The sequence below is a fragment of the Sceloporus occidentalis genome, unplaced genomic scaffold, assembly GCF_023333645.1.
Source record: "Sceloporus occidentalis isolate IW3139 unplaced genomic scaffold, rSceOcc1.0.p SCAF_63, whole genome shotgun sequence".
NCBI lineage: Eukaryota > Metazoa > Chordata > Lepidosauria > Squamata > Phrynosomatidae > Sceloporus > Sceloporus occidentalis.
In genome coordinates, this window is record NW_028317043.1 from 4,136,586 (window position 1) to 4,162,045 (window position 25,460).

Consider the following 25,460-nt stretch of genomic DNA (forward strand, 5'->3'; position numbering starts at 1 on the left):
CATAGAAGCTCAGAATGAGTGTATCACAGTGTTCTACAAACAAAATGTGTTTCTAAATGATGTCTAAATAAAACACACTCGCCTTCCGAATGCCTTATTCAGTTTGACGATTGTCAAATAGTCCCATTCTTGGTAAAGCCTCTCATGTGACCTTCCCTGGCTACTTGTAATTTAGAGGGGTTTGTAGGCATAGACCCCAACATTTTAAGAATACAAACATTGCTGGGGTGTGTGGCAGGACCGCGGTGCTTAGCTGCTTGTTGTGAGGCGGCCATGCAGAGCTGCGATGGAGGTCTTTGTTGCAACAGCACAGTCCTCCATCAACGTTACAGACAGAAGAGATCTTCCCAAACGGCCCATGATCCCCACAGAAAATTGGACAGTTGGCAGGTATGAGATGTCAGAAACATACACTATGGCTCAAATGTTTGGGGTCACTTAGCTGTTTTCATGGAAACCATGAACAATTCCATCTGTAACGTAATCAGAATGTGAAGTAAACCATCAGCACAGATGCCAACAGTCCTTTATTTACCAGAACAGTCCTAGCAAATAGCCAGTATGGCAACTATCGCTTTGAGCAGAAGATGGCGTAATGATTCAAGCATTATCAAATGTTTCCTGTGCATCATCCAAAAAGAAAAAGACATTTATCCAGTAATTTTAATACCAACCCTCAGCATCCTAAATTGGAGGGATATTTAGTATCTAAAACTCTTAATGGGAAAACATTGTTGCATTTTAAAGATGTATAATTGTGCTTGACATGCCAAGCAAATGGGAGAGTGAAACTTTGTAAATTGTTATTTAAGTAAAGTTTGTTTAAAAAAAAAAAAAAAGCAAGGGCAGGTAAACAACGTGACGCTGAGGAGAAACGGTCTCCATAACAACAGTTTGTGCAACAGAAAGTAACCAAGGGCTTTCTTTCCATCCTCCTCAGAGACAGAGCTTTTCAGAAGCCGGGAAAGGAGACAAGAAGAGGATTTTATTTTCAGGTTTCATTCAAAAACATTTATTTTTTGAACTCAAGGAAATTAAGCAAGATGAAGGACTTTCATCCTGACGAAACTATTTATAACCTAATCCCTAAAGAAGAGGTTAAAAAACCCAAGCCACCCAGGTGTGTATGAAATACCCTCAGTGCTGTATTTCATTAGTAAGTACATTTTGTGAACCATAATATTATGCAGTGTAATGAAGACAAACATTATTAAAAAATATATACATTAATTTGATGTTGATGGCTGATTGTTTTATTGTGGGCCCAAAGAAGCGCGTTAAGCTCATATATTTTATTTTACGTTACACTTTATGATTTTTATCCATATAGATTCGGATCCTATTGAGCTTTTCATTAAAGACATCTATAGATGGCAGGAGAAGAGAGAGGGAAGCGATAGAAACATTTAACTACTTAAAGTACAGGAGGGAAGTTTATTTCAAAGAAGGAGACCTCATAGAACAAGAGGTCATAGTCTAAAAGAAGAGGGTCAGAGTTTTAGATGTAATGTAAGGATGTTTTTTGTTTACTGGGTGGGTGGTAGATAAACAGAACAGCCTTCCAGCGGAAGTGGTAGAGGCTAATATGTTAATAAACGTGTATGGGATGTGCATAAAGCTATCCTGATTCTAAGACCAAAGATTAAGTCTTTATATTAGGAGAAATGGGCCGACTAATGGGGTGTATTGTTCTTATCTGCCATTGTATTCTATGTGTCTTTTATGCATATGCGTATTTTAAAATGTGTCCCCAAAAATAATTTGTGGGGAAAACCAGATTCCTCCTAAACACTTTAACGTGGTACTGTGACAATAAAGCAAATCTCTCACCTTTATCAAGTATTTTTTTATTATTGGGCTCATTAAGTTTTTTGGGGGGCTTCTGGCAGCCTTCATAAGGGGACAGAATAAGGCAGAAAACTAATACCTGTAATAATATAAAACAAGTCCTGCACATTCTGCAGTTTTTCCAACTACAGTGATTGGCAACCAAAAAAATGAACTATAAGTGGTTTTAACTAATTTTGTTATGCTAAATGCTATAAGGATTTGGGGAACATATAGGAAAAGCAAACAAAAAAATCCAGCGCTCTCTGTGTTTCTGGTCTCTTTCTGTCCTGTAACTACATAATTCACAAGACCTCTGCTTCCAGATGTTCATAGGACTCAAGAGAAACTCAGCCTCTGTCTACAGGGGATGCGTTTATAAAATTCTGAAACACGCTTGCATGCATGATGCTAAATACGTGGTTAAGTTCCAGGTTTCACGTGGTATGACTATGGATACGCTGGTGTTTTAGGCCTATGGATGGTAAGTTCAGTTACTGGATTGTTCCTTCAACAGAAAACCTCTCCAAACAAGACATTTATAAAACAAAAACAAAAAATGATCCTTTTTAGGAGCTGCCAGAATACATTTAAAGGCCAGAAGATTTATGTACATCATATAACATACACTGAAATATTTATGTTACAGTTGGTACAGGGAGAAGAAAAATCTAAAAAGTTATTATAATGATGGTCTCTATTATTTTTACAGGTACATTTCAACATTCCAGGGTTCTGTCAAAGCAGAGGAGCAAAGGAATAAAGCTGCCTACAAAACCATGGGACCAGCTAAGGTCGAAGTTCCTTCTCCAAAGGAATACCTACAGAAACATACACATGAAATAAAGCTGTCACACAGTAAGTTACTTTAACAGAGAATTAGATTATGGTTCAAGTTGTAAATATTAGACTTGTGCACATGGACCAAAAATGATTCAGGCTCATTTTTGGTCCATTCGTCTATCAGTTTGGACAAAATTAAATTTGGAATTAAATTAGTTGTCACTCACTGTCTGTGACAACTCTTTCTCACTGTCTCTACGTCTCCCTGCCTTCTCCCTGTCTCCACGGTTCGACTTCTTTTTCTTCTTTGTCTTCCTGTCCTCTCAGTCTTCATTTTCTTTCTTCTTTATTCTCCGGTGATCTGCAGAGCCTCAGCGAGCACCGCGTCTTTTGAAAGACTAAAGTGTTTTTTTCTACTTTCTTGTACAAAAAACAAGAAAGTGCTTTGCTTGCTTCCACAGAAAAAGCCCCCAAGTGTCTGAATGAAGGAAATAAACGCCCCCCCGTTCCCCAGCACACGGAGCAGCCAGTGATGGGAGTGCATTCAAACAAGAGTTTCATCAAAACCAATGTAGTGGAAGCTGTCATGGCTGTGCCTAAGAAGCCACAACCTATCTATGTGGATACCAAGAAGGGGGATAAGCACCTGCTTGAAACTTCAGGACTAACTCCCAAATATATTAAGAAAAAGGTGATATTTCTCATTGTTAATGAGAAAGCAACACAATGTAGTACAAGATTCAAGGGATATTGTGATTCATTAAAATCCAAGCTGACATCCGCATACATCCTTTTCTTTCACAAAAAGGGGGAGGAAATACAGAATTGTAAAACATGATTAAACTTAATCAGCTCCAAAATCCACCAAGATGAAAAAAAGAGCAATGTGTGTATTTCTAGAAACCCTACTTGTATAAACTTGCGATGAAACTTTGCTTTAGTTCTTGTTATTCACCCCATCATAAACTAGATCCCTAATTAAACAGAAAGGAGCAAGCACGTACATTTCTTAACCAACACACTGCTTGTTAATGAGCAGGAAAGATCATCTAAGCGAGAGTGTTGTTGGACAGGGTTAATAACAAATAATAGGGTAATAATCATAAATAATACAACACCCTAATTTATTCCTGACTTGTGGAAAGAAAGTCTATGACCCTCCTTCTTCAAGGTGTAGCCAGGGATTTTATATAAGTTATTTACTTATTCTTAATTTGGGAGTATTGAGCAGCCACTAGTCCAATTAACTTTTAGGAAATGAGATTGCATAGGATAGGCGTTCTTTGTTGGTGGGGATAAATTAAAAATTATATTTATTTAGATCTTTGTGATTTTTTTTCCAGAAACATGCTTAACAAGAAGGCCTTTTTATTTATTTATATGCATTTTATTTTCATTATTGTGGTTTTAAACATTTTTCAGCATTCAATGCATTTTTCCTTTTATGATATTGATAAACGCTGTGTATTTTAAGGACTATTGGTTCTGTAATGTTGCATTCTCCCTGCAGGATTTTGGATCTACTCCAGAATACTTAGTGAAGAGAAATGAGGAGGTAAGAAGAGCACAAGAAGAGTATGATGCTTATATCAAAGAGCGTCTTAAGATGGGCGCAATGAAACAGCTTTCTGAGGAAGAAAAGCAGTCTACACTTGAGGTGCGTTTAAAGCCAAAACTAGTTGGTCTTTTTATCCACATACAGCAAGACTAGTAGGTTAATTAAAAGACTGAGGTGGAAAGGAACATGTGTTTATTCAACTGGAGTTAATACCCCAACTGAAAAAGGCATGCTAAAAGATAAAGGGAGCAGACGTGAAGCAGCTTAGAAATCTAATTCAATAAATAGTCCACATACTGGGATAAAACCCTCAGTATAGCAGTAAAAATACCTCACTTTTCAAACTAAAAATCAAGCTTCACTGTACTATTTCATGAAGATAAATAACAAAGGGGATGCTATAAATATTTAGTTAGTATAATAGTATTAACAGAAATAGTATGTTTCCAATTTCAGTTTAGGTCATGTGGGTTATGGAACACGACAGGAAATTTACAAGAGACACAATGGGTCCCATGACTTCTGGTGCTATGCACACTGCTGCTAATTACTGCATTTCTGTAATTTTCCCAAAATCTTGTGTTTATCAGTCATAACATGGGGGCAGCCGTCTTAAATTCATGCTCTCGGGATCTGCATCTCCCTATTATGTTATATTTAACCTATTATCAGGTTGTGAATTGCAGTTGATTTGTTTTCTAGGGTCTGAAGAGAAATTGGGATAGCTTGCACCATGACTATCAAGCTCTTTCGGTTGTGATTGATACCCCTACTAAAAAGGCATACAAAGAAAGATTGGAAGCAGAAATGAAGCTGTTAGAACAAGACATCGAGCTACTAGAAAGACACAGGGTTATCTATGTTGCAAATAACTAGCTGACTACTGAAACACCACAACCAGTAGATAAAAAGGGAGTTGTTGAATGAATAAATTGTATGGATTTGTGCAAATAAAGGTTGTTCTTTATGTACCATTACTGGTTTGAAGAGCTCATTGTCTATCAGTAAAACTTCCTTTTTATACTGGCTGCTAAAGGAAATACCCTAAATGGATTATGGGGAAGATGCTGGATATTGGTCTACATTGATATAAGGGATCACTGGCTAGGATCTTATTAGGTTCATCCTGAAGGCCTGTAACATGGACTACAGCTGTTCTCAGAGGGCACACTGAAGGATAGGTAGAGTGTATATATATGTAAAAATATCCAGATACCTGTTTGCCTAGTCTTGGATTACATATAATGCCACATCATTTATAACAAGGTAAACACAGAACAAGTAATCACCACTAGGCCACCACTAAGTCAACATTTATTTAATGTATTTTATACATATTCCCTAACATATCAAACAATGCAAAATGACCAGCATTGGTTCCACCGTTCAGTATAACAATAATAAAAGTATCCTAAATTATAATCCTGTATATGGTTGTTACATAAATCCATTTTACTTGGACACACTAGTGGCCGCTTTAAGCAGAATCCAGGAGGGACATTTATCCTTACTGTTTACACTAACCTCAGAGTAACTTTACTAGTGTTAACACTGACTTACAGTATCCTGTGCTGCAGGTTTACATCGTGAAGGAATAGTAAAGGCTCTGGCAGAACCCTCAGGCATATGAATCCTCTCTAGCAAACAATGGGTTAAGAGGAGACATGCTTTGAGGTTTCAATTTGCAAAGCCTAGTCTTTGAAATACGTGGAATAGCGGCCAGTCCCACTTAACTCCTTCCAAGACACGATAGCTCACATTACACGTGTGCTTGGACTGGGAGTCACATTTCTGTGTTACTGAAAGGGTTACCAAAAGTTTCTCTGAATGCCAGAACATCACAGGGGAACAATCTGTCTTTGAGACAGAGCCCTCCTTCTCCCAGCTTAGCAAGGAGCTGGCTTCCTCACCCTTCCTACATTAAGGATCTGTGGGGCGGTAAGGAAACTGAGGTGAGCATCTGGCCTGGGACCTGCTTCTAAATGGAATAAGTGCAAGTGTGAATGTTCTATGAGGGAAGGTTATGTGATATATTTTGGGCGATCAAGAAAAGCCTTCAATGAACCCACGTGGCTCGGGTTCTGTGCGTGGAAATGGTGAAAATTGGTGAATGAGTGTGATCCTTTTTGGTGTAAATTTGTATGGAGTCCTGAGAATTACTCGTGTGATGTGTTCGTGATCAGCGTGGCTGTTCCAGAGTGTGAATGAATAATAGTAAGGGGCAGTTTTCTTGTGCGAGGCTGTGATTGGCTATCGGGTGAAGCCTGGAAGTAAGATTGTGCTCATTCTGTTTTGTGCAGAAATGTATTCTTGATTTCTGGTGAAAATATTGAATCCTGTTAGATTTTGAATGTGCCAATGGATTCTATAGAATGGTTAAATAGTTAATCATAAGCAATTGAAGAAATGCTTGGGAAACCTACAGCTTTGCCTGATATTTATTTTTACTTTGGGTTTTTGGTTTATTTGCTGTTTTAGTCGCCACATTTCAACAGACCTGATAAACTTAGCAAGTTTACACAGGATCAGTTCAAATTATTACATGTTGTCTCCCAACAGGTAATTGCTATGAGTATTCTTAAATTAGACCATATGTCAGAATGTGTTAAGATGCTTTCACATACAATTTGGCCAGTGATATTTCTTAATGCTAAATCACATAGTATGGAACATGTATGTGTACATATACAGGACCACCATCGGGTTGGTTCAATCTGTGCCCAGGAAAGCACAGAGACCTCGCTTCCTGATCTGTCACAGGCCCTTTAACTGGCCGTCATGGCCCTATACCCGTGTCTGGGCCCTTGCAGGCCTTGGGTCCAGGTGGCCTCTCTCAGGGGGAGCAATGGAAGGAGGGTGATATTACACTTTGACCATTGAAACCACGGACAGACTAATGCTCTCTAGAAGCACATGTCTGCGAAACCGTGTCTGTGAAAATAAGGGTGAATGTGAGCATTGTGATAAAGGGTATCCAGACCATATATTATTTGAACTCTCACTCACTTATTGTGAGTGTAACTGCTCTTCTTTACATTTCTGCCTTCATAACAAAATACTTCCTTACTTTACGTTTTCCCGTGGGCTAACGCTTTCCCCCTTGGCTCTTATCACCTCTTCCCACTTACCTCTGGAACTCACTTCCACCGAACCTCCAGCTTTCACCTTCCCTCTCAATATTCAAGAAAAGCCCTCAAACCCACTTCTTCAGAGGAGCGAACAATCTGTGCAGCCAGAACTTATCTGCCCCTAACACAATACGGCACTATCTCACCCCTTTCTACCTACCTTCCATCCACCCCATTCCCTCCAGAGTGTAAGCATGTGAGCCGGGCCCTCTTTATCTAATCTATCTGTTCGTCTTTGTCAGTTCCAGTTTTGTCATGCCCTGTGAATATTGTTGGCGCTATATAAATAAAACAATAATAATAATAATACTGTCACATGCAAACGGGTCCATTTATATGACATACACACTCTTGTTTTGTAGAACTGCATAAGGTGCCTCACATATACTGTCTCAATATGTCTCAAGACAATGTATCAACATCATCACCATCACCATCGCCCATCAACACACATCATGGACTTGTGGTAACGAAATATTTCTTAACTTTTAATTGTTTTCTGTTTTTTGGGCGCAAAACAATGGTTGTCATGAAAAAGAATCACTGGTCTCCTTTTGACAATCCAGGAGCTGTACTAGAGCCAGCAGAGGCCTGCCCAACTGTAAAAAATAAATTTATATATATATACATAAAAACTAGTAATATAGGTGCCCGTTTAACCCTATTTTATGGTGCAATAGTATTACCACAACCTCTATAGAGTTTTTTTTATGCTCTGTTCAGTGTTAGAGAGGTTAAGGCCCAAGCTAACTTAGAAGACAAAACATTTTCGTGGTTCATGTCCTAGTCACAACGTGAAACCGCACTTTTACACAGTGTTCTATACCGCATTGTGTGCTGATGAAAATTCCTGCGTGGGATGTGAGTTAGTATACAAAAGCACAACAGTCCTTGGTAAATACTCAGGAACCGTGCCAAGTTTTACTGAGGGATTATTGCCAAGGATTCTTTAATCACTATTTCTACCTCCCAAAGTCTGTGATGCACATGAGCTGAGGACACTTTCATGCTTTCTCTCAATTTTAATAGGTTAGGAAAACCGGACTAACCTTTAAGTGCCTGGTGCACAGAGCATTTAAAATGGCGTATTTAGTTCAGCGAATGAATGAAATGAACAATAATTTGTGCAAAATACAGGAAACATATTTTGTTGCTAGAATATCCCTCTGAATATCTGGAATTTTTACAAGATAATCCAAATGTATTTTTTTTTATTGTTTTTAATAACATGCAAAATTTATGTACTTTATGTTTCTAGATTTCAGATTCTTGGACCGGATTTAAACTGGATATGTTTACATTGCCCAACCATTATTGTGAAGATTTGGATTGTGTTTTCATACCCCATGGTGTAATAGTAGACAGGTATTTTAAAATTGAATTGTACAAAATACTTATTGTACATGATTGTGATGTATGTGCAATTGTCTATATTTGTGTGTGTGTAGCACGGAGTCACTGAAGCACAAAACTAGAGTATCTGCGTAAACGAAATTCTGCTGACTGTAGGAAACCTCCAGTGAACTCGCTTGAGGAGGTGAATCCATTAGGTGGCATTCCAGCTATTCCTGACTGCAAGTCACTTTAGAATTCTCAGCCATGAAGCACCTAGGAAACTTAAAACCACATCTAAAAAGCTAGTGTTTAGCTTGTGAGATCTATTCAATAAACCTAGCTGTAGCCCGTGGTGTATGCATAGAGGTCACCACCCTAGGACCAGCACTTGCAGAGCTTTCAACTGCCTCCAAAATCCATCCTCTGTGCAGAGCACTGTGACATAATGTCATATCCGTTGTTTTGTATGAGAATGAGTGGAGGAAGAGATGGGGTCATGCCAGATAGGCACAGACCTCTATAGTGTCAATGAGCCGGTCACAAGAGAGATCAAAGTCTAACCAGTCCATTAAGCAGTAGTAGTAGGCCGATGGCCCATAGTATGATTTGTCTCTTATAGTGCGCCTCCTCGACCTGCCACTCTAGCTTACGCCTCTGGTTGAAGCTATTTAGTTGGGCGTATTGAACTTGGCACCTGACAGACACTTGAGCCATACTCTGCCTATACAATTTGGACCCCAGATTACACTCCACACAGCATGTGGACAACACCACTGGGCAAGATAATGACAGATAACAGCCTTGACGTGTGAATTTTAACACAGGACTTAGTATTAGGTCCTCTAATAGAACATCTTAGGTTTTTTGCACTGGTTGATCAGGGTGTCGTTCGACAGCCTGGGGTCTCCCCGGTCAGCAGTAGCCTGCCTCGTTAAACGGGTATAACTGGTATTAATGCCAGTGGAAGTTTGGAACTCTTCTTCGTGGCTGAGTTGCTGCTGTTCCTTAACTCTTCCACTCCAGTAATACCGCTTACAGATGACTGTGGAATAACAAGCAGTAACTGCAGACTGCATGGCTAGGTGCTTGATTTTATACACCTGTGGCAGTACCCAGATCACCCCCCCCCTGGTGTTCTGTGTATACACAGAAGCGTTGCTGAGATGGATACAAGAGGTTTTTTTTAGGGAAACATGTGACATGAGATATATATATATATATATATATATATATATATATATATATATAATCTCTTAGTAAGCCTGTCTATGTTAATTGCTCTGCCGAGTTAGTAAACCCCTACCACTTCCATAATCACAGGCTACAGTGCTAAAAGCAAGCCGAGTGAGTGCTGGGTGTACTGGATGGATGTGCCCAGTCCCTGTACAGCAACGTGCAATAGTCTCTGACTGCCATCATGAGGCTATAACCAAACAGTACTGCCGGGTCAGGGGCATGACTGCTTTTTTAACAGCAACCACCTGATCCCTTTACCCTTTAAATCTTTACAAGGTGCTGTATATCGGTGCTACAAAATCAGATGGCATTCAGATTCTTTGATGTGAGTTCTAAAAGCCACCTGAGTAATTAATCTGATGATTTCGTAATGTATTTCTTAAAAAATTGCTGAAAAATTGCATCTGAAAACGTAACACTACATGTCAACTAGACCAGACATTATACTTATTGGATGAATGCTATTTATTTCTTTGATGAAGGGCTTTAAAAAATAAAAAGGGATAATCCAGCGTTTTTGAGAACGAGTACACTTGGTTTGGTATCCAGTATCCACTATTATATCTTCCATTTTAAGCTTATTAATGCTTCCAGTTACCTTTGTTTAATTTACTGTAATATATTTTATAATAGCTGGATCGCCTCCCGGCTGCTGATGCGCTGGTGATTGCCCAGGAAACTTACGGTTTTGTTTTCCAGGATAGAGCGCTTAGCCAGCGACATAATGAAGGACATTGGGGATAATCACATCACCGTCCTGTGCGTTCTCAAAGGAGGCTACAAGTTCTGCGCAGACCTTGTTGAACACATTAAGAACCTCAGTCGGAATTCCGAAAGATTCATCTCCATGAGGGTTGACTTCATCAGGCTCAGAAGTTATTGTGTAAGTGCAGCATAGTTTTAGTGCTTGTTCTATATATTTGTTGTGTCTGTAATGGTTTAGAAGTACTATATAAAGGGTTAGCAGATCACCGCTCATGGACAGCTGTTTTGTACTTTATGAGACTCGTCAGGATGAGGTTGTGAGGAGTTAAATGAGACAAAAGTCTTATTTTCCAAGTATTAGAAACGAATGATTGCTTACACCAGTTTGGACGCAGTAAAATGTACTGGGGTCCATACAAAATGGGATCCAATATGCCTTAAACTGGGCAGAAGTGCTCCTTTTAAGTGTGTATGTATAATAACTATGTATGTAAATAATAATTGTTTAACCAAATAAATGTTTTATTTTCTTAAGAATGACAAGTCCACCGATGAGATTGAAATAATTGGAGGAGAGGAGCTGTTAAAGTTGACTGGAAAGGTAGTTTAATTCTACTAAATGTGTTTAATAAGAAATGAATCCCCTTTAATTGCCCCACTTGCACTAACACACTGTTTTTGTGTAATTGCCTAATCAGATATTTAAATCCAGATGAAGTAGCTCATGAAAACCCTGTGTAAATAGCACAGGGTTACATGTGGTTGTTGGGGAAGCTAAGGATGTGAAGGGGTTAAGTCTGCAGGGGTCAGGCAAAGGACAGCATGGTTTGTGTTTGGCATGCGCTGGCGCCGCTTAGTTTGCCTCGCGCCGCTTAGTTTGCCTCGCGCTGCTGCTTTTTGTTGCGCTCGCGGACAGCTCGCACTATGGTTTGGGCGGGATTTTGCCCTATATAAGCGCTGTTCCTGAGGCGTGCGTTTCACTACCCCAGGCTGCGTTAACCGACTGCACTGGCCTTTATTGCGTCTGGTGAGCGGCGGTTTTCAGCAAGGCTTCGGGGGGCAGCATGGAAGAGCTGCTGAATTGTCGCCCGCCCCCCCTCCCTTTTTATTTTACATATATGTATTTTTCTATTTTATAAAAAAAAAAAAAAAAAAGTATATATTTCATGTCGTGGCTTTTATTGGGGTTAAGTTGCTTTCTGTAAAGAGAGTGAACATAGGGGTTGTTTCAGTGGTAGGCCGACCGGCTTTGGGGCAGTCGGCCTTGTTTTAATTTATTAACTCTGTGGTTTGGGCCAAGAGTTGTGGTTATTTATGAAGTTGATACTAAGTTATTGGTTGAGTGTTTATATGGTAAATTTCTTATAAGCTAAATAAAAGACCACGGCCTTTGTTCATCCAAAGAAATTGTATCTGTGTTTTATTTATTATCTGGTTACATTGTAATACGCCATACAACCACATGTTTCATACAATATGTGTGGCCCTTTTAGGGTTGGTTATTACCGTTGACACGAGGCGTTAAACAATATTTAAGAAAAGTCTAGGCTAGCAGGTCAGTTTTCTTATTGTTTTAAGCCGCAGTGTCACATGTGACCTCATGTATTATGACATAATATTGTGGACCCTTTGTGAGTATTATTTAGGGATCCCTTAGAAACCAGTAATACAGTCTAACGTGGAAATTGATTGCCTGACCATGTTCGGGTTCTTGGTCTTGTCCAGCATTGATTTCCGGGCTTCTTATTTTTATGAACGATTACAATGACTTTCCTTCTTCTCCAAACCTTAGCGTTCTCATTTGTTACCAGCGATCCGTATACTGAAACTATATCTTCTCTGTAAGGGTGGAGGGTAAGCAGAAAAGATGCCCAGTAGCAGGAGTCAATACAATAAGGGAATTTAACCACACAAGGGATACGTATAATGGTTTTCTGAACCTAAGACAAGGTCGAGCACCAAATAAATTGTGAGATCTTATAGCACGTAGAACAACCAGATGGGCCGAGTAGCTCTTACCTGCTGAAATAAATATATATATATATATATATATATATATATATATATATTCTGTAATTACGTGGAACTTTTTTTTTTTTCTATGTAACATCAAGAAATAATAAGAGCTCCAAGTCAAGTATGTTCTAATTAGCACCACATTTTGACAGCGCGGGTGCAATAAAATTATTATAAAATAGAACCTCTCCCTGTAACATATGTTGTAAAAAATCTAACCTAAATTATTTTAGTCATTGCTAATTACTGCAGCCCACAGCTTAACGGCTATTTTAATGTAACATTTACCAAACTGCTGACAGTACAGCTAATGTGATTTTTTTTTTTTGTTTTTTTTTTCTTTCCTTTCAATTTAGAATGTGCTGATCGTAGAGGTACGTAGCTCTCTGACCTGTTTTATTTAATATATTCTTTAACCTAAATTAATGTTTTGCTTTTTTAGCTATATTCTACGACCAAGTTTTATAATGATTAACACATATTATCAACGTTGTAAAATAAGCAAAAACAAACTATTTTTTGAGCTTGAAGGCATGACTTAGAAGTTAAAACGTGAAGTTATTCAGTCAGGGGAATAGAAGCTAATTTCATATTTCTAGCAGAGCTCTCTCCATCGCGTTCCTTCAGTCCCAGCACGCTGAATGAGTCTGAACTCCAGGATATGATGTCATTTCCTGGCACTCGGTCCCGGCACACTGAATGAGTCTGAACTCCGGGATATGATGTCATTCCCTGGCGCTCAGAGTCAGGCAGCGTGTGAGGACTGTGAGGGAGCACGAGATCAGATCCAGGTAGGGTTGCAGCCATGGTTTAAAAGTAAGTTTGTTTAAGATTTAACGGTAAGTCCTGAGTGCTGAATGATGGGTTTTCTGACTTCTGATGATTTTGCCTGCTCTCTGACCACTGCTTGATCTGCACTCCCGACTGCCAGGATGTGCTTCTGCTTCTACTACTGCTCCTTCGTGCTTTTAGAAAGTCTAGGCTCGACCTCTTCTATGGCTCCACCATATTCTGCAGCCCTGTACAGTGGGTAGACATAACAAGTAGTGCATAACAAATTAGACTTAAAGACACAAAATGTAAGGAGCTTACCGTCTAAACAAGTGGTTGTTTTTCTTCTTCAAAATGGAAGCGTCCCTTTGGAGCAGAACTGCATCTCTCCCATGTTCTAGAATGATGCTTTTACAGATACAAATCTAAGTTTTTCCATTCCCTTCTTTGTTTAAACACCTGCTGTGGTCTAGCATTTTTTTTAGTTACTTTTAAGTGGTTTTCTTGTTAAACAAAGTTTCTTGTTTGTTGCAAATGGTCTGTTGTCTTGTCTTTGCATTCTGAAGGATGTTGTCGGAACCGGGCAGACGATGAAGGCTCTGCTTAGTCATATTGAGAAGTATGAACCAAAGATGGTGAAAGTAGCGAGGTCGGTACCTTCCAACGCACATCCTATCAACATCTCACATGAATACACATCTATATAATGGCTTTGTGTATGGAAATTAACGTATATGTTTATTAAATGGACCTTCAATTCATGGGGATAAGTTACTATAAATCCAGCGTTGAAAACAGTAATGCACTGAGAATTAGATTTTTTTCCCCCATTTATCATTTCATACTCCAAACACTGCACGGTGGATTTTTTTTGCCGCGGTGGATCCCTTTTGCCATACACCTTAATTAGCCAGAAGGTCCCGCCATTCCGGGAGAAACAAAACATGTTGAAAAGCCGATAGCTTTTAAATGGTATTTTGTGAAAACTCTTTAAAAAAGGAAAATTGCCCTATATTTGAAAAATATTTTTAAGTGATACAAATATTAAAAAGAAAAAAGCTATGGTTGGAGATCCACTTGCTTCCTTTTAATGGTGAAAAGAAAAAATGTCGGTGCGCTAAGCTAGTCACAGGCTCAAATAATACAAATGTATAATACGAGGCCTACCAAACAGGTGTAAGCATGCTGCAAAAACAGTGTATTGGCTGTACAATGTATACAAAAAACAAAAACTGTCTGCGCTTCTTACCCTAATATAGTTGGCAACAAATATATAAACATAATATAAATGAGAGGTTTTGGTTATATGAATTGGCCAAAGCATAATTAAGCTCACCCGCCACGTCAAGGCACACTCTCAATAGGGTGAGAACCTACGCTCACCTCCTACATAGTGGGCACACAAAGCAGTTTATACTGCTACCAAAACCTTATTAATGTGTTTTAATGGTGACAGTATTTGTGAATCCTTCCTAGTCAGCGCCTCCTCTGATACAATAGACACCCGGTATTCTTTACACAGCACCTATATGTAATGTTAAAGTGGCTATTATTTCTTTACAGTTTGCTTGTCAAGAGAACGGGAAACAATAACTACAGACCAGACTGTAAGTAGTTTTTTTCCCCATATTAGATCCCATCTTGTATTGCTGCTGAGATCTCCTCGGCATAAAGCCCTAGTTATTATTATGTTACTCATTCACATCCATAGGGATTGTTGTTGCAAGAGGCTTGCAGGGTAAATAAAGGAGCCGACATTCATATTTGCCCCAGGATCAGCACTACCTCTAGGGACTTGCCTGTGTTGAGCAATTTAGGGATGAAGAATTGGGGGATTACTGAGGTGGGTGGGCATGGATAGAGCAGGACAGAGCTAACTAGTATATTTAGGAAATTGGCACAAACAGCGCCCTTCCCAATGTTGTAACACACTCCTCCTATACTCCATGGCGCATCTCCATTCAGACACCTTCATATCTACATATAAACTAACAGGAGCTCATATATGCCAACTGCCTCGTAGCACAAAATGCATGAGGCAGTTGGCATATCTGAGGCACCATAACTTATAAGTATTACCCCTTACTAATTTATGCTTAGAAAAAAAATTCTTACATTTTGCAGAGCTAATGCTCATTAATCTCATAGTACCCACTCAGCCCTCCTATAGTGCTCTATATATACTGCTTATAAAAAATGTAAAATGAAATGGTTTTGCATTACTTTCTTTCACTTAGTTTGCATCAAAAACAATCCTAGAATATACAAATTGTGTATATATTGTACAATCCATCAATACATACAGACCTTCGCTCTGAAACTACTAATGCCCTCGCTCTCGGATAACTGGATGATCTTTTTGGAACCAGTGGGGCAGAATTTTAGTAATTTATTTATTGCGTTCAGAAAGAAATGTACGTATAAAGACATTTTTTAAAGTAAATTTTTTATAATCCTATGTTGTCTTTTTTTTTTTTTTTTTTTAAGATACTGGATTCCAAATTCCTGACATATTTGTGGTTGGCTATGCCTTAGACTACAATGAACACTTTAGAGATCTTCATGTAAGTATTAGAAACAACGTAACCCTTTGAGTGCGAGGTCTTTAACTGACAACAGCCAAGAAACTGATACTTATTGCGTAACGTAAATTAGAAAGACATTTGTGGCAGCCAAGTGAAGCAGGCATCCCATGAATACCCACCCCAGATGTGGCTTAATTTCAGTATTACTTGTTAAACCATAGCCTGTGTGATGTCCTACGGTAAGCGCTCCATAGTTTTTATTGTTTATTTTTATTATAGTTATCTGTACAATGAAATAACTTGCTTACATGACCCTGCCCAAAGTACATGGGCAACCACATTGCTCTCTGCCCATGAATTGCCTCAAATCCTCCCTTTTTAGAGCATGTATAGCGCAGGGATCGGGCACTATGCATTCTACGCTGTAGTCTTACTTGAACAGGAGATTGATGGGACTGTGAATAGCTGAAGAATATGATGTGCATGACAGAGATGGTCTGAGGCACATATTTCCTATGTTTGCCTAAATTGTTCCATTTTATTCATTTGTTGCATGGTATGTTATCTTGAAGCATGTCTATTTTCATTTTTATTTCAATACTATAGACTTTTGATTTTATTAAAGTGACATTCTAGTGTCCCAGGCAGCCCCCTGGACAATAAATGCATATGTAAGCACTTTTATGTGCGAAAGAGAATGTAAATACTTACCTCAAGGAGAAGCAGCAGCTTCAGAGTAACGTCTCTGTGGTTCGATGTTTCATGCCACTGACTGCCTTTCTGTGCATGAGCACAGGTGGTCTCGTTAGACCCTTCCAGAACGCTCGCCAAGGCAGCACTGGAGCTGTCTGGCAGTAGGTACGTCACGTGTTAAGCGGTATGTTTGGCCGAACACAACTTCTGCATGGATGAGGATGGGAAATGGGTAAAGGCATATGGGTGCTATTGGGTGCACCTTGAGGTCACCCATTTACTACCATGGATGAGGTTACTGGAAAAAATTCTCATCCAGTCTTTGGTGGCAGTAGAACGGGTTGTGTTTGAGTTTCTTTCAGTGAATTGAAAATACTTGGAAAGTAAAATAATACAGTACCCAGGGACTCATAGGATACTAAATTGCTTGAAGACCATTGTAGCGTGAAAAATCCAATTTATATATCCAGTTAATGCATAGATATGCAAAATGTGGTTAAAGCCCAGGGTTTGCAGAACATTGCCACATGCATTTTGTCTTTTGGACATAATCATTGGTCTCCTAACAAATTGCTTTTTGCCCCTTGTAAATGCTGACATTATTATTATTATTATTCTTAATAATACTAATAATAATATAATATCTTTTGCTGTACTGGTTCAGGGGTTTCTGGGACCTGTCACTAAAATGAGCAATATGAGTGTTAGTTGTTGGCAAGGAGAGTCGGAATATTTTATTCTCTACTAACTTTCTTGGCAGGTACCACGTAACCCAAATGTAGAATACAAAAAAAATCCAATGTATTACTGTCACATCACAGAGCCTACAGTTGCGGTGACATCTACTTATTGCTAAAGCCTTTCGTGGTTTACTGCAACATTGCCATCTTTTGGCGATGTAATACAAGTACCGCACATACTGATATCGGGGAAGAATCTAATTCTATTTCTATCAAGAAATTAATCTACTCTAACATCATAGCATTTTGTATCCCTTAAATTATATTGCAGCATTTTCTTCATAAAAAAAAAGCTTGCAATTAATTTTTATTTCCAATAGCAATCTTTTCCTTCTGCCTTGAAGTCTTCCATATTATACCAAAAATGCAGTACTTAGCAGGAATATGCTATTTTGATAATTAGGGCAATGCACTTTTTTCTGTATTGCCTGGGAAACCAAGAGCAAGTGGGAAGAGCTATTCATTAATGAGCATCTGGCTTATTAATTAGTTTGTTACTTGTGTGTCAGTTGTAAATTTGTTAACCTTATAAGGTTTTACCGTATTTGCTCGATTATAAGATGAGGCTTTTTCCAGAGCAAATGCTCTGAAAAATACCCCTTGTCTTATAATCAGGGTCGTCTTATAACCCCCCCCCCCAACTTACCGGTGCTTCTGAGTCCCCGGTGCTTAGTCCGGGCAGCGCGTAGAGCTCTACATGCTGCCCAGACTAAGCACCGGGGACTCAGATGCAGGGGACCTGGATCCTCCTGTGTTATGCCCCCCAATTTACCGGTCAAAAGGCATATCATGGGATACAGTGGCATATAGAGGGTATAAGGCATTTCTGGGGCAGAGTGGCTTTTAGAGGGTTAAAAGGCATATCATGGGGCACAGTGGCATATAGGGGGTATAAGGCATTTCTGGGTGGGGGCAGATGTGCATAACTGGGGGGGGCAGGTTGAAAAAAAAGGAAATAAAAACAAAATATTTTTCTCAATCATAGCTTTTATTAACCAACAATTGTTCACATAGTTTACATGAATTAACATTTACTGGTCGTTTTATATTCGGGCTTTTTCTTTTTTTCATAAATTAATATTCAGATTTGGGGGGTTGTCTTATAATCAGGGTTGTCTTATAATCGAGCAAATACGGTACTTGCAATACATGGAAATGCCAGCATTTTGACCTAGTAGGGTGTTCATCAAGGCAAAGACAATAAGGACTATGTTGAGAATATGTACCTTTTATGAACCACAACTGCATGGACAGTGAGGTGGAGGGAATCTTACTGAACCCTATCCAAGATTTAACGTAATGTGAGTTTTTCCTCCAAAAATCTTAGTTACTATAAATTATTAAGCACCAATGTAACTCTTCTACTAAGAGTCACTCTGAGGTTGGACCTTCATAATCCATAGCAAAGTCGATAAATCAAAATTAACTCACAGGTAAATTCCCTCGGAGTCCAGTTTAAGTGATTCAGAGGTGAGATGAGTAGTACAGATCTTCTAAGTGGTGATAATTTCTACTTCCGTGAAAGAAATACTACAAATTCTAAATAAAATGTTGTTTTTTTTACTTAATTGTACAGATTATATTATATAGATATTTAGTAAATATATATAATTATGTGTGTATGGTCTTTGTTATAATTGCATACTGCATGTTTGTATATATTATCCATACATTTTATAAACCGTTATTACTCTTTTTCAGCATATATGTGTCATCAATGATAACGGCAAAGAAAAATATAAGGTGTGAGACATCTTCTACTTGGTAGATATTAACAGAAACAGAAAACGTTGCCGTACGCAGAAGAACGTAAAGGCCTTGAAACGGACTACTTTTGCAAATGATTTTTTTTATCACAGAGAAGATTTGATACTACAATAAAATATTTACTTTAAATGAGTGTGTATTATAATATTTTATTATTCAGATCCTTTAAATCGGTGTTCTGTTCTTCCCAGGACCCAGCGCAGCAATATCTCATACACCGTATTTGTGCGCTTACATGGGAGCTTGGGTAACTTTGGGACCTTGGTTTAAGCCCAGCCAAGTTGCCCATTAATATAGTGGCGTCTCAACCTCCCAGGGTACCCGAGCTCTCATCTTCTGCATTTAGTGGTTGGGGAATGGGACTGGAGACTCCAAATCAAACCTGGAACGTTCCCAGGAGTGTTTTTGTTACCTTTAAAAACTATTTTGAATTGCAATTATAGTGTTAAAATACCATTTGTAGCAAACATACAGAGCGCTTACCCCCATTATAGCAAATTCAATTATATCATATAATGAGTAAGTCAGGAAACTGTTAATGAATGTCTCCAGTTTGACTTCATGACTATTATTACAACAAAAGACCACATTCCCTCGGTTCCCTTACTCGATTATTCTGACCATGTGTGCCAAGAAATGACATCACATCCTGGTACTCGGCACAGTGAGGTCATGGCTCAACTCCGCGCATCCTGAAACCTAGTACTGGGTCCCAATCACCAGGTTTAAATTTTACTTATTTTTATAAGGTGAGGTTTTGTGTTTTACATAATAAGTATATCTATAGAGATAAGCAAGTTATATTTATTTGTAGACTATCAGTAATGAGAATACTCTGTTGTCAGTTTTATTTAGAATTGGTAAAACAATGATGTTTGCTACGTTTGTTCTTATTGTCATTTGAGTAGAAATACTGCACTATAGTGTAAATTTAGGTGATTTAGGTAATCACTGGGCACCCTTAGTTGGTCTAATAATGATGCGGGGAGGCATTTGAACAAAGCTGCTTATGACACATGCCCTAGGCTTCCGCCCGGAAACCTGTGCCAGTTATCTAATGATGACAACATTGTGTAGTTTTTTTACCTAAATAACAAACACCCCCTCGAAGGGGCACTGAGAAGTACATCAGATCCTGTGAAGGCAAACAATTGGACGTTAGATGCGAACAAATATTCAGACCCTCAAATGCATTCTTACAAAAGCAAAAGAAACTTGATGACCCAGAGACTTTACTGGACAGTGTGGATTAAGATCTTGGGCAGGTAAGTACAGAAAAACCCATGCACGATGGTCACAAATCACTTTATATGCCTGGGAACAAATGCGTTTACTTTTGATAGAGTTGTTGATATTAGGAATCTGAAATTTTCTTCAGTTGCCTCGTGTTATCGGAAGCGCAGACACCACTAACCCATACAAATTACAGAACAGCCCAGACATTTCAGCATTGTTCTTGGTGACAAAGGGATTTGGGTCCCGTGCCTAAAAATCCACACCAGTAATAAACATTATTCTTTTCCTGAACGAGGTAAAGCCTATGAAAAAGCTGTACAAACCAATCAATGTTATCAGCGGCTCACATACTCGTGCTGCGTTCTGCACATTTATTGAAGGCTGAAATATTGATATTACAATGGAATGAAAATAATAGACACTAATTAATATATTTATATATATACATATTTATATATATGTGTGTGTGTTATTTTTCTAACCGCTACCAAAGAGTGTCAGATGCTATAACGCTGAAAATAAAATGTATTTCTTCTGGCATAACAACCCAAAGCGAAGCTGCTTCCAAACATGTCTTGTGCATATCCTTCCCATATTTTCCACTTTGTTGAAAATAGATTATGCAACAGAGCAGATGTAGATGCTTAAAATTTTTGTAGTTAGATTAAAGAGTTTATTTCATGGCAGTCTATTGTGTAACCTCACAAACGGCTTATATTTGTCCCGTGGGATGTCATTTTTATGCATACCTCCCAAGTGCCCTGGTTTCTGCAGAACAGTCTTACATTCAGTGCACTGAGCTACAAAACCTATTGACGCTGCGCACAGACCTTGGTAGTAGTTCCTACATGGCCTTCTTATGATGTAGTGAAGCTGTATGCCAGGATATGATGTCATATTCCAGAATTCAGCTTCACTAGCTGGCTGTAGGCCTGGCTACAACAACACCATGCCATCTGTAAGCACATTTGCATCAAAGATCTGTCTATTTGTGTGCAATGTGGTGTGTGTACTGCATGTGTATGTTTATATGTGTGCTGTATATACTGTAACACTTTCAGCAGATCACACGCCACACAAATCACACTAGCACACACGCTGCTGTAAGACACACATTATGTTTACATTTTCTTTACATTTTAGTTTAATGAAGAGGTTTATTACATAGTATTTTACAATTACCTGCATATATAATATCTGGCTAATTAGAGGTGCCTAAAAGCCCTCTACTCACCGGACCATAATCTAAAGAAGAAATCCCCCTATACGTTACATACTTATTCAATTGTGTTTAATTATCAAAAACTGATATTCTTTGTCTTTTGAAAGGAAAATCTGAGCACGTTTTGGCTACAGCGAATGACCTTTATATTGTAAGCCAGTGTTTGCGCACATCACGGCCAAGCAGAGCAAACGAGTACTCTAATAGTGAATAATAACCAAGAACGCTTCATTAGGCTCAGAAACAAACCATTACAATATATAATTTATACAATATCATTATTAGATCACATTTTTGAAATTAGAATAAATGGCAGATCGGAAGACGTATCCAATTCACTTATTCTACCAATGTAACGGATAACTCTACTTTATATCCCATTTTATGTAATATGATTTCCAGATTAATAAGCGGTTTGATTTTCGTTTCAAAATGCTTTAAGTAATAGACTCCCGTCAATCAACGAGAACGTGGGATTTTCATCTGTTTGAATTTCATTTTAAGGATTGACAGATAAGCTGGGGGTTTTGCACTTAAACTGGCATTTTGATTATTAAGGGCTGTACAATGAGAAGATATAGAGGGAGCCTGGCTTTCAGATCGACATCATCATTCAATCTCTAAACAGAAAGTAACCTAAGTAGCCCCAATAAAAAAAAAAATAGAGGCAAATGAAGTCCCCCGGGGAGATTTAACTGACTATTTTTCTGATCTTTGTGCAGAATTACTTTCAATTAATTTTCACACTATTGAGAGGATACATTTGATGATGTTCTGCCCATTTGCATTGCATAGTTCATAATTGACTGCGAAAACAACACTGTTGAACTGAAAGTTGAAAATTAAAATACATTTTAATGTCATTCAGCAATTTATTGGGTTTGATAGATTTAAAATATAGTCTACATCGTCACCCTCCTATTCAGAAGGATCTCAGTACCCAAAACAGCTGAACCTCGGGTGACCATGTATTTCCAGGACATTTATGTTAAATTTCACCAAGTTGCCCAGCAGTAATGGGGTGTATAAACTCACAGAATGGAATCACTCAGTTATATACCCACATACTCCAGGGCAGAGCCTTACATGTTCCAGGCATTTGTATCCGTGTGCTGGAAAATGATCAATATGGTCACACTAGCTGAAACTCATCTCCAGCTAAAGGGAAAAATCAATTAACGTGTTCTCATGTTTAATTATTAGGTTGAAACATGGTTATAATTTAGAACAGTGTTTAAAGGGGGGGTACGCATAAAATATTAGTTATAATTGATTAGTGTTTCCCAAGAAAAGGCTGCCTATTTTGGAAAATATTCACTCAAAACTTTCCCATATGGATAGTCATCGGTAACAACGTGTTGGATATGAGTATGCAGTGAACCTTGTCACGTCCTCATAAAATCAGGCCATGCAAGCAGCTGGTTACTATATAGAGCAATATGATATCAATAAATACAACATGAGGTTTTCACTCCTGCTCTAGATGGGTGGTAATACAATAAAACCACACTTGCAGATATGAAATCACTGCATTATCTAATTGCACCTACTAAGGAATTCTAAAGAACCACAGTTCTATAAGCACAGAGCTCCACGGTGTTTCCTTATGACATCATCAGTAGGATGCAGTTATATCGGGTGATTTAGCACCATATGTGGCATCTAACAGAGACTGGCATGTTACAAGTAGCAGAGTGATTCTCAGACTGTTACACTATAAGTTATTAGATACCTTAACTCTGTATTTTGTAAGGATTTCTTTATTGTTTGGTCTTTTTGGACAATACCGTATCTGTGTAAACTTTAAACCAATTATCATGGTGGTGGAGTTGTGACCATTGGATACCTTTGACCGTCTGCGACATCTATACCTGGTGTACTGGAGTGGCAGAAATCTTCTCCTTCATGCAAAGTTTCCTTACTAGCCCATAACCACCTGAGATATGAGGCCCTGGAAAACCACCACTCTGTATTAACAGGTAACCAGAGCATTACTTGGGTGAGCAGAGGCTGCACTCCACGTGACTTAGGTAAACTGTTTTTAAAATAGTTCAATATTGGAAGAGACAGAAGATTTCTATGAAACATGAGTCTAACCCTGAGCAGTATTGATTGCAATGGGTTTTCAATAAGTCCTTAAAGAATTAAATGCATGTTTGTATTGGAAATCAAATATATGGATTCTACAGTTACAGAGATTTAAAAAAATACTAATTAAATTAAAAATCAACATGGGAATGCACTGCTAGGACACTCTCTCCTGTATTATTACTTGCAACAGAGTATTATTATCTCAATACAACTAACTTTTAACTAAACTTACAAAAAAATGTTACGTATGTTGCTAAAAAAAATACAGATATACAAGATACAGACTTTTGTTGTAATATGAGGGTTTATAAAACCTTATTTGATTTTTTTGTTATATTTATAGAACTCTAGAGAGCATGTGCGCCAGTAACAGAGGAAGATATAGGAATATTCTTGACAATTGTATGTGTTGTTCCCTTTGAAGAACCCCCCTCCCCGTTCAAACACCTAAAATAAAGACACAACGCGTGACAGGTGGGAATGTAATGGCCACAGCGTTTATTAACAAACTTAAAGCACAAGGTAATGAAACATCTACCAGGTTGCCCCTCCCCATGACCCACCCCTTCTTAAACTAGGACATCATAAAACCACATGGGCCATAGTAAATGCCGGAAACACCGCCAGCCAATCCTAGGCACAGCTGGTGCCGTCATCATCCACCATAACAGAACTGGTGTACTACACACCTTAACTCCCCAAAGGGAGCTAAACGCCATGACAAAGCCACGCCAACCCAAATACTTGCTCCAGGTTGGGCGGGCAGGTAAATCACTGGCTGGGCAAGTACCAAAAAGGCGCTGAACTCTAACTGCCCCAACCTTAAATACTTCCCCAGCCTTCCCATAATACCCTGAACCCCCAGGTAAACCTTGTTTGGACCTTATTTTATCCACTGACCTTTCTGCTAGAGGAACATTAAACAAGTAGGCTTTTCGTCTTTGTTCGGGAACCGGAACAGTCCCATCAAACCTAGAACGCAGGCTCCCCATTAGTCTTACTGTAAAAGGGGGTTGAATGGGTATTACGAAGTTTTCCTGCTAGGCTATAAAAATATTGGAAACCAAGAAGATCAACAAAGTATGAAAGGGTGAGAGGTAGAAAGTGGTAAGATTGGTTATTATAAAAGAGTAATGTCATTGTTTGACTTTGTGCAATGTCACAGTAAAATAGGCATACATTAAAGTGGAAAATAAATGTAAATATTCAGACCCCCAGTAGGGAGAGAATTAGGTTGGAATAATCATTCTGAAAAGGAAAAGTCTCAAGAAATGTCAGTAATTCAACAAAATGAAAATAAAGCTTGCAAAAACAACTATTGATGAATTAAATGTGTTTTCTGGATCTGTGAAGTATTATTTTGTCACTTTGAGTGGGAAGCTCTGGGAACATCTATTTTTTGTCTTCCCTATCACTGTTTGTAAGAAAAAAAGGTGATGAGATTTCACAGGCTTTAAATAGATCCTGTTGAGAATGAAATAATTTAACTCAAAGTACAACTGTGAGCGTTAGCTGAACTAATACATTCCACAGAATAATAAGGTTTGTTTCCCGTTGACCAAAAAAATATTCTTCTTAAAGAACCAAACAGTCCAAAACATGATGAAAGTATTTATATATATATATATATATATATATATATATATATATATATATATTGTATGTATAAGAGCATTTGTGCTAAAGATATTATGCTTATGTCACCATTTGAAGCAATGGAGTGCTCCAATCAGCAGGATTGACGTGTTAATACATGTGTGTGTGCATTGATGACTCCATTGGAGAATGCTTGAGGCATAGACATCCTGAAAATCCCTAAACAACTGC

The 25,460-nt window shown here is 38.4% G+C and overlaps 2 protein-coding genes across 2 annotated transcripts; both read left to right on the forward strand.

Moving 5' to 3' along the window:
• Positions 1 to 1,043: 1,043 nt before the first annotated feature.
• On the forward strand, positions 1,044 to 5,044 carry LOC149287210 (enkurin-like). Its single transcript, XM_089493217.1, has 5 exons — positions 1,044 to 1,120; positions 2,540 to 2,685; positions 3,048 to 3,301; positions 4,121 to 4,267; positions 4,871 to 5,044. Exons 1-5 carry the CDS (start codon positions 1,044 to 1,046, stop codon positions 5,042 to 5,044), a joined length of 798 nt encoding a protein of 265 aa, XP_089349343.1.
• A 2,649-nt stretch (positions 5,045 to 7,693) lies between these two features.
• LOC149287211 (phosphoribosyltransferase domain-containing protein 1-like) lies at positions 7,694 to 19,066 on the forward strand. Its single transcript, XM_089493193.1, has 9 exons — positions 7,694 to 7,762; positions 8,555 to 8,661; positions 10,567 to 10,750; positions 11,108 to 11,173; positions 12,945 to 12,962; positions 13,926 to 14,008; positions 14,923 to 14,966; positions 15,847 to 15,923; positions 19,019 to 19,066. Exons 1-9 carry the CDS (start codon positions 7,694 to 7,696, stop codon positions 19,064 to 19,066), a joined length of 696 nt encoding a protein of 231 aa, XP_089349319.1.
• Positions 19,067 to 25,460: the final 6,394 nt, after the last annotated feature.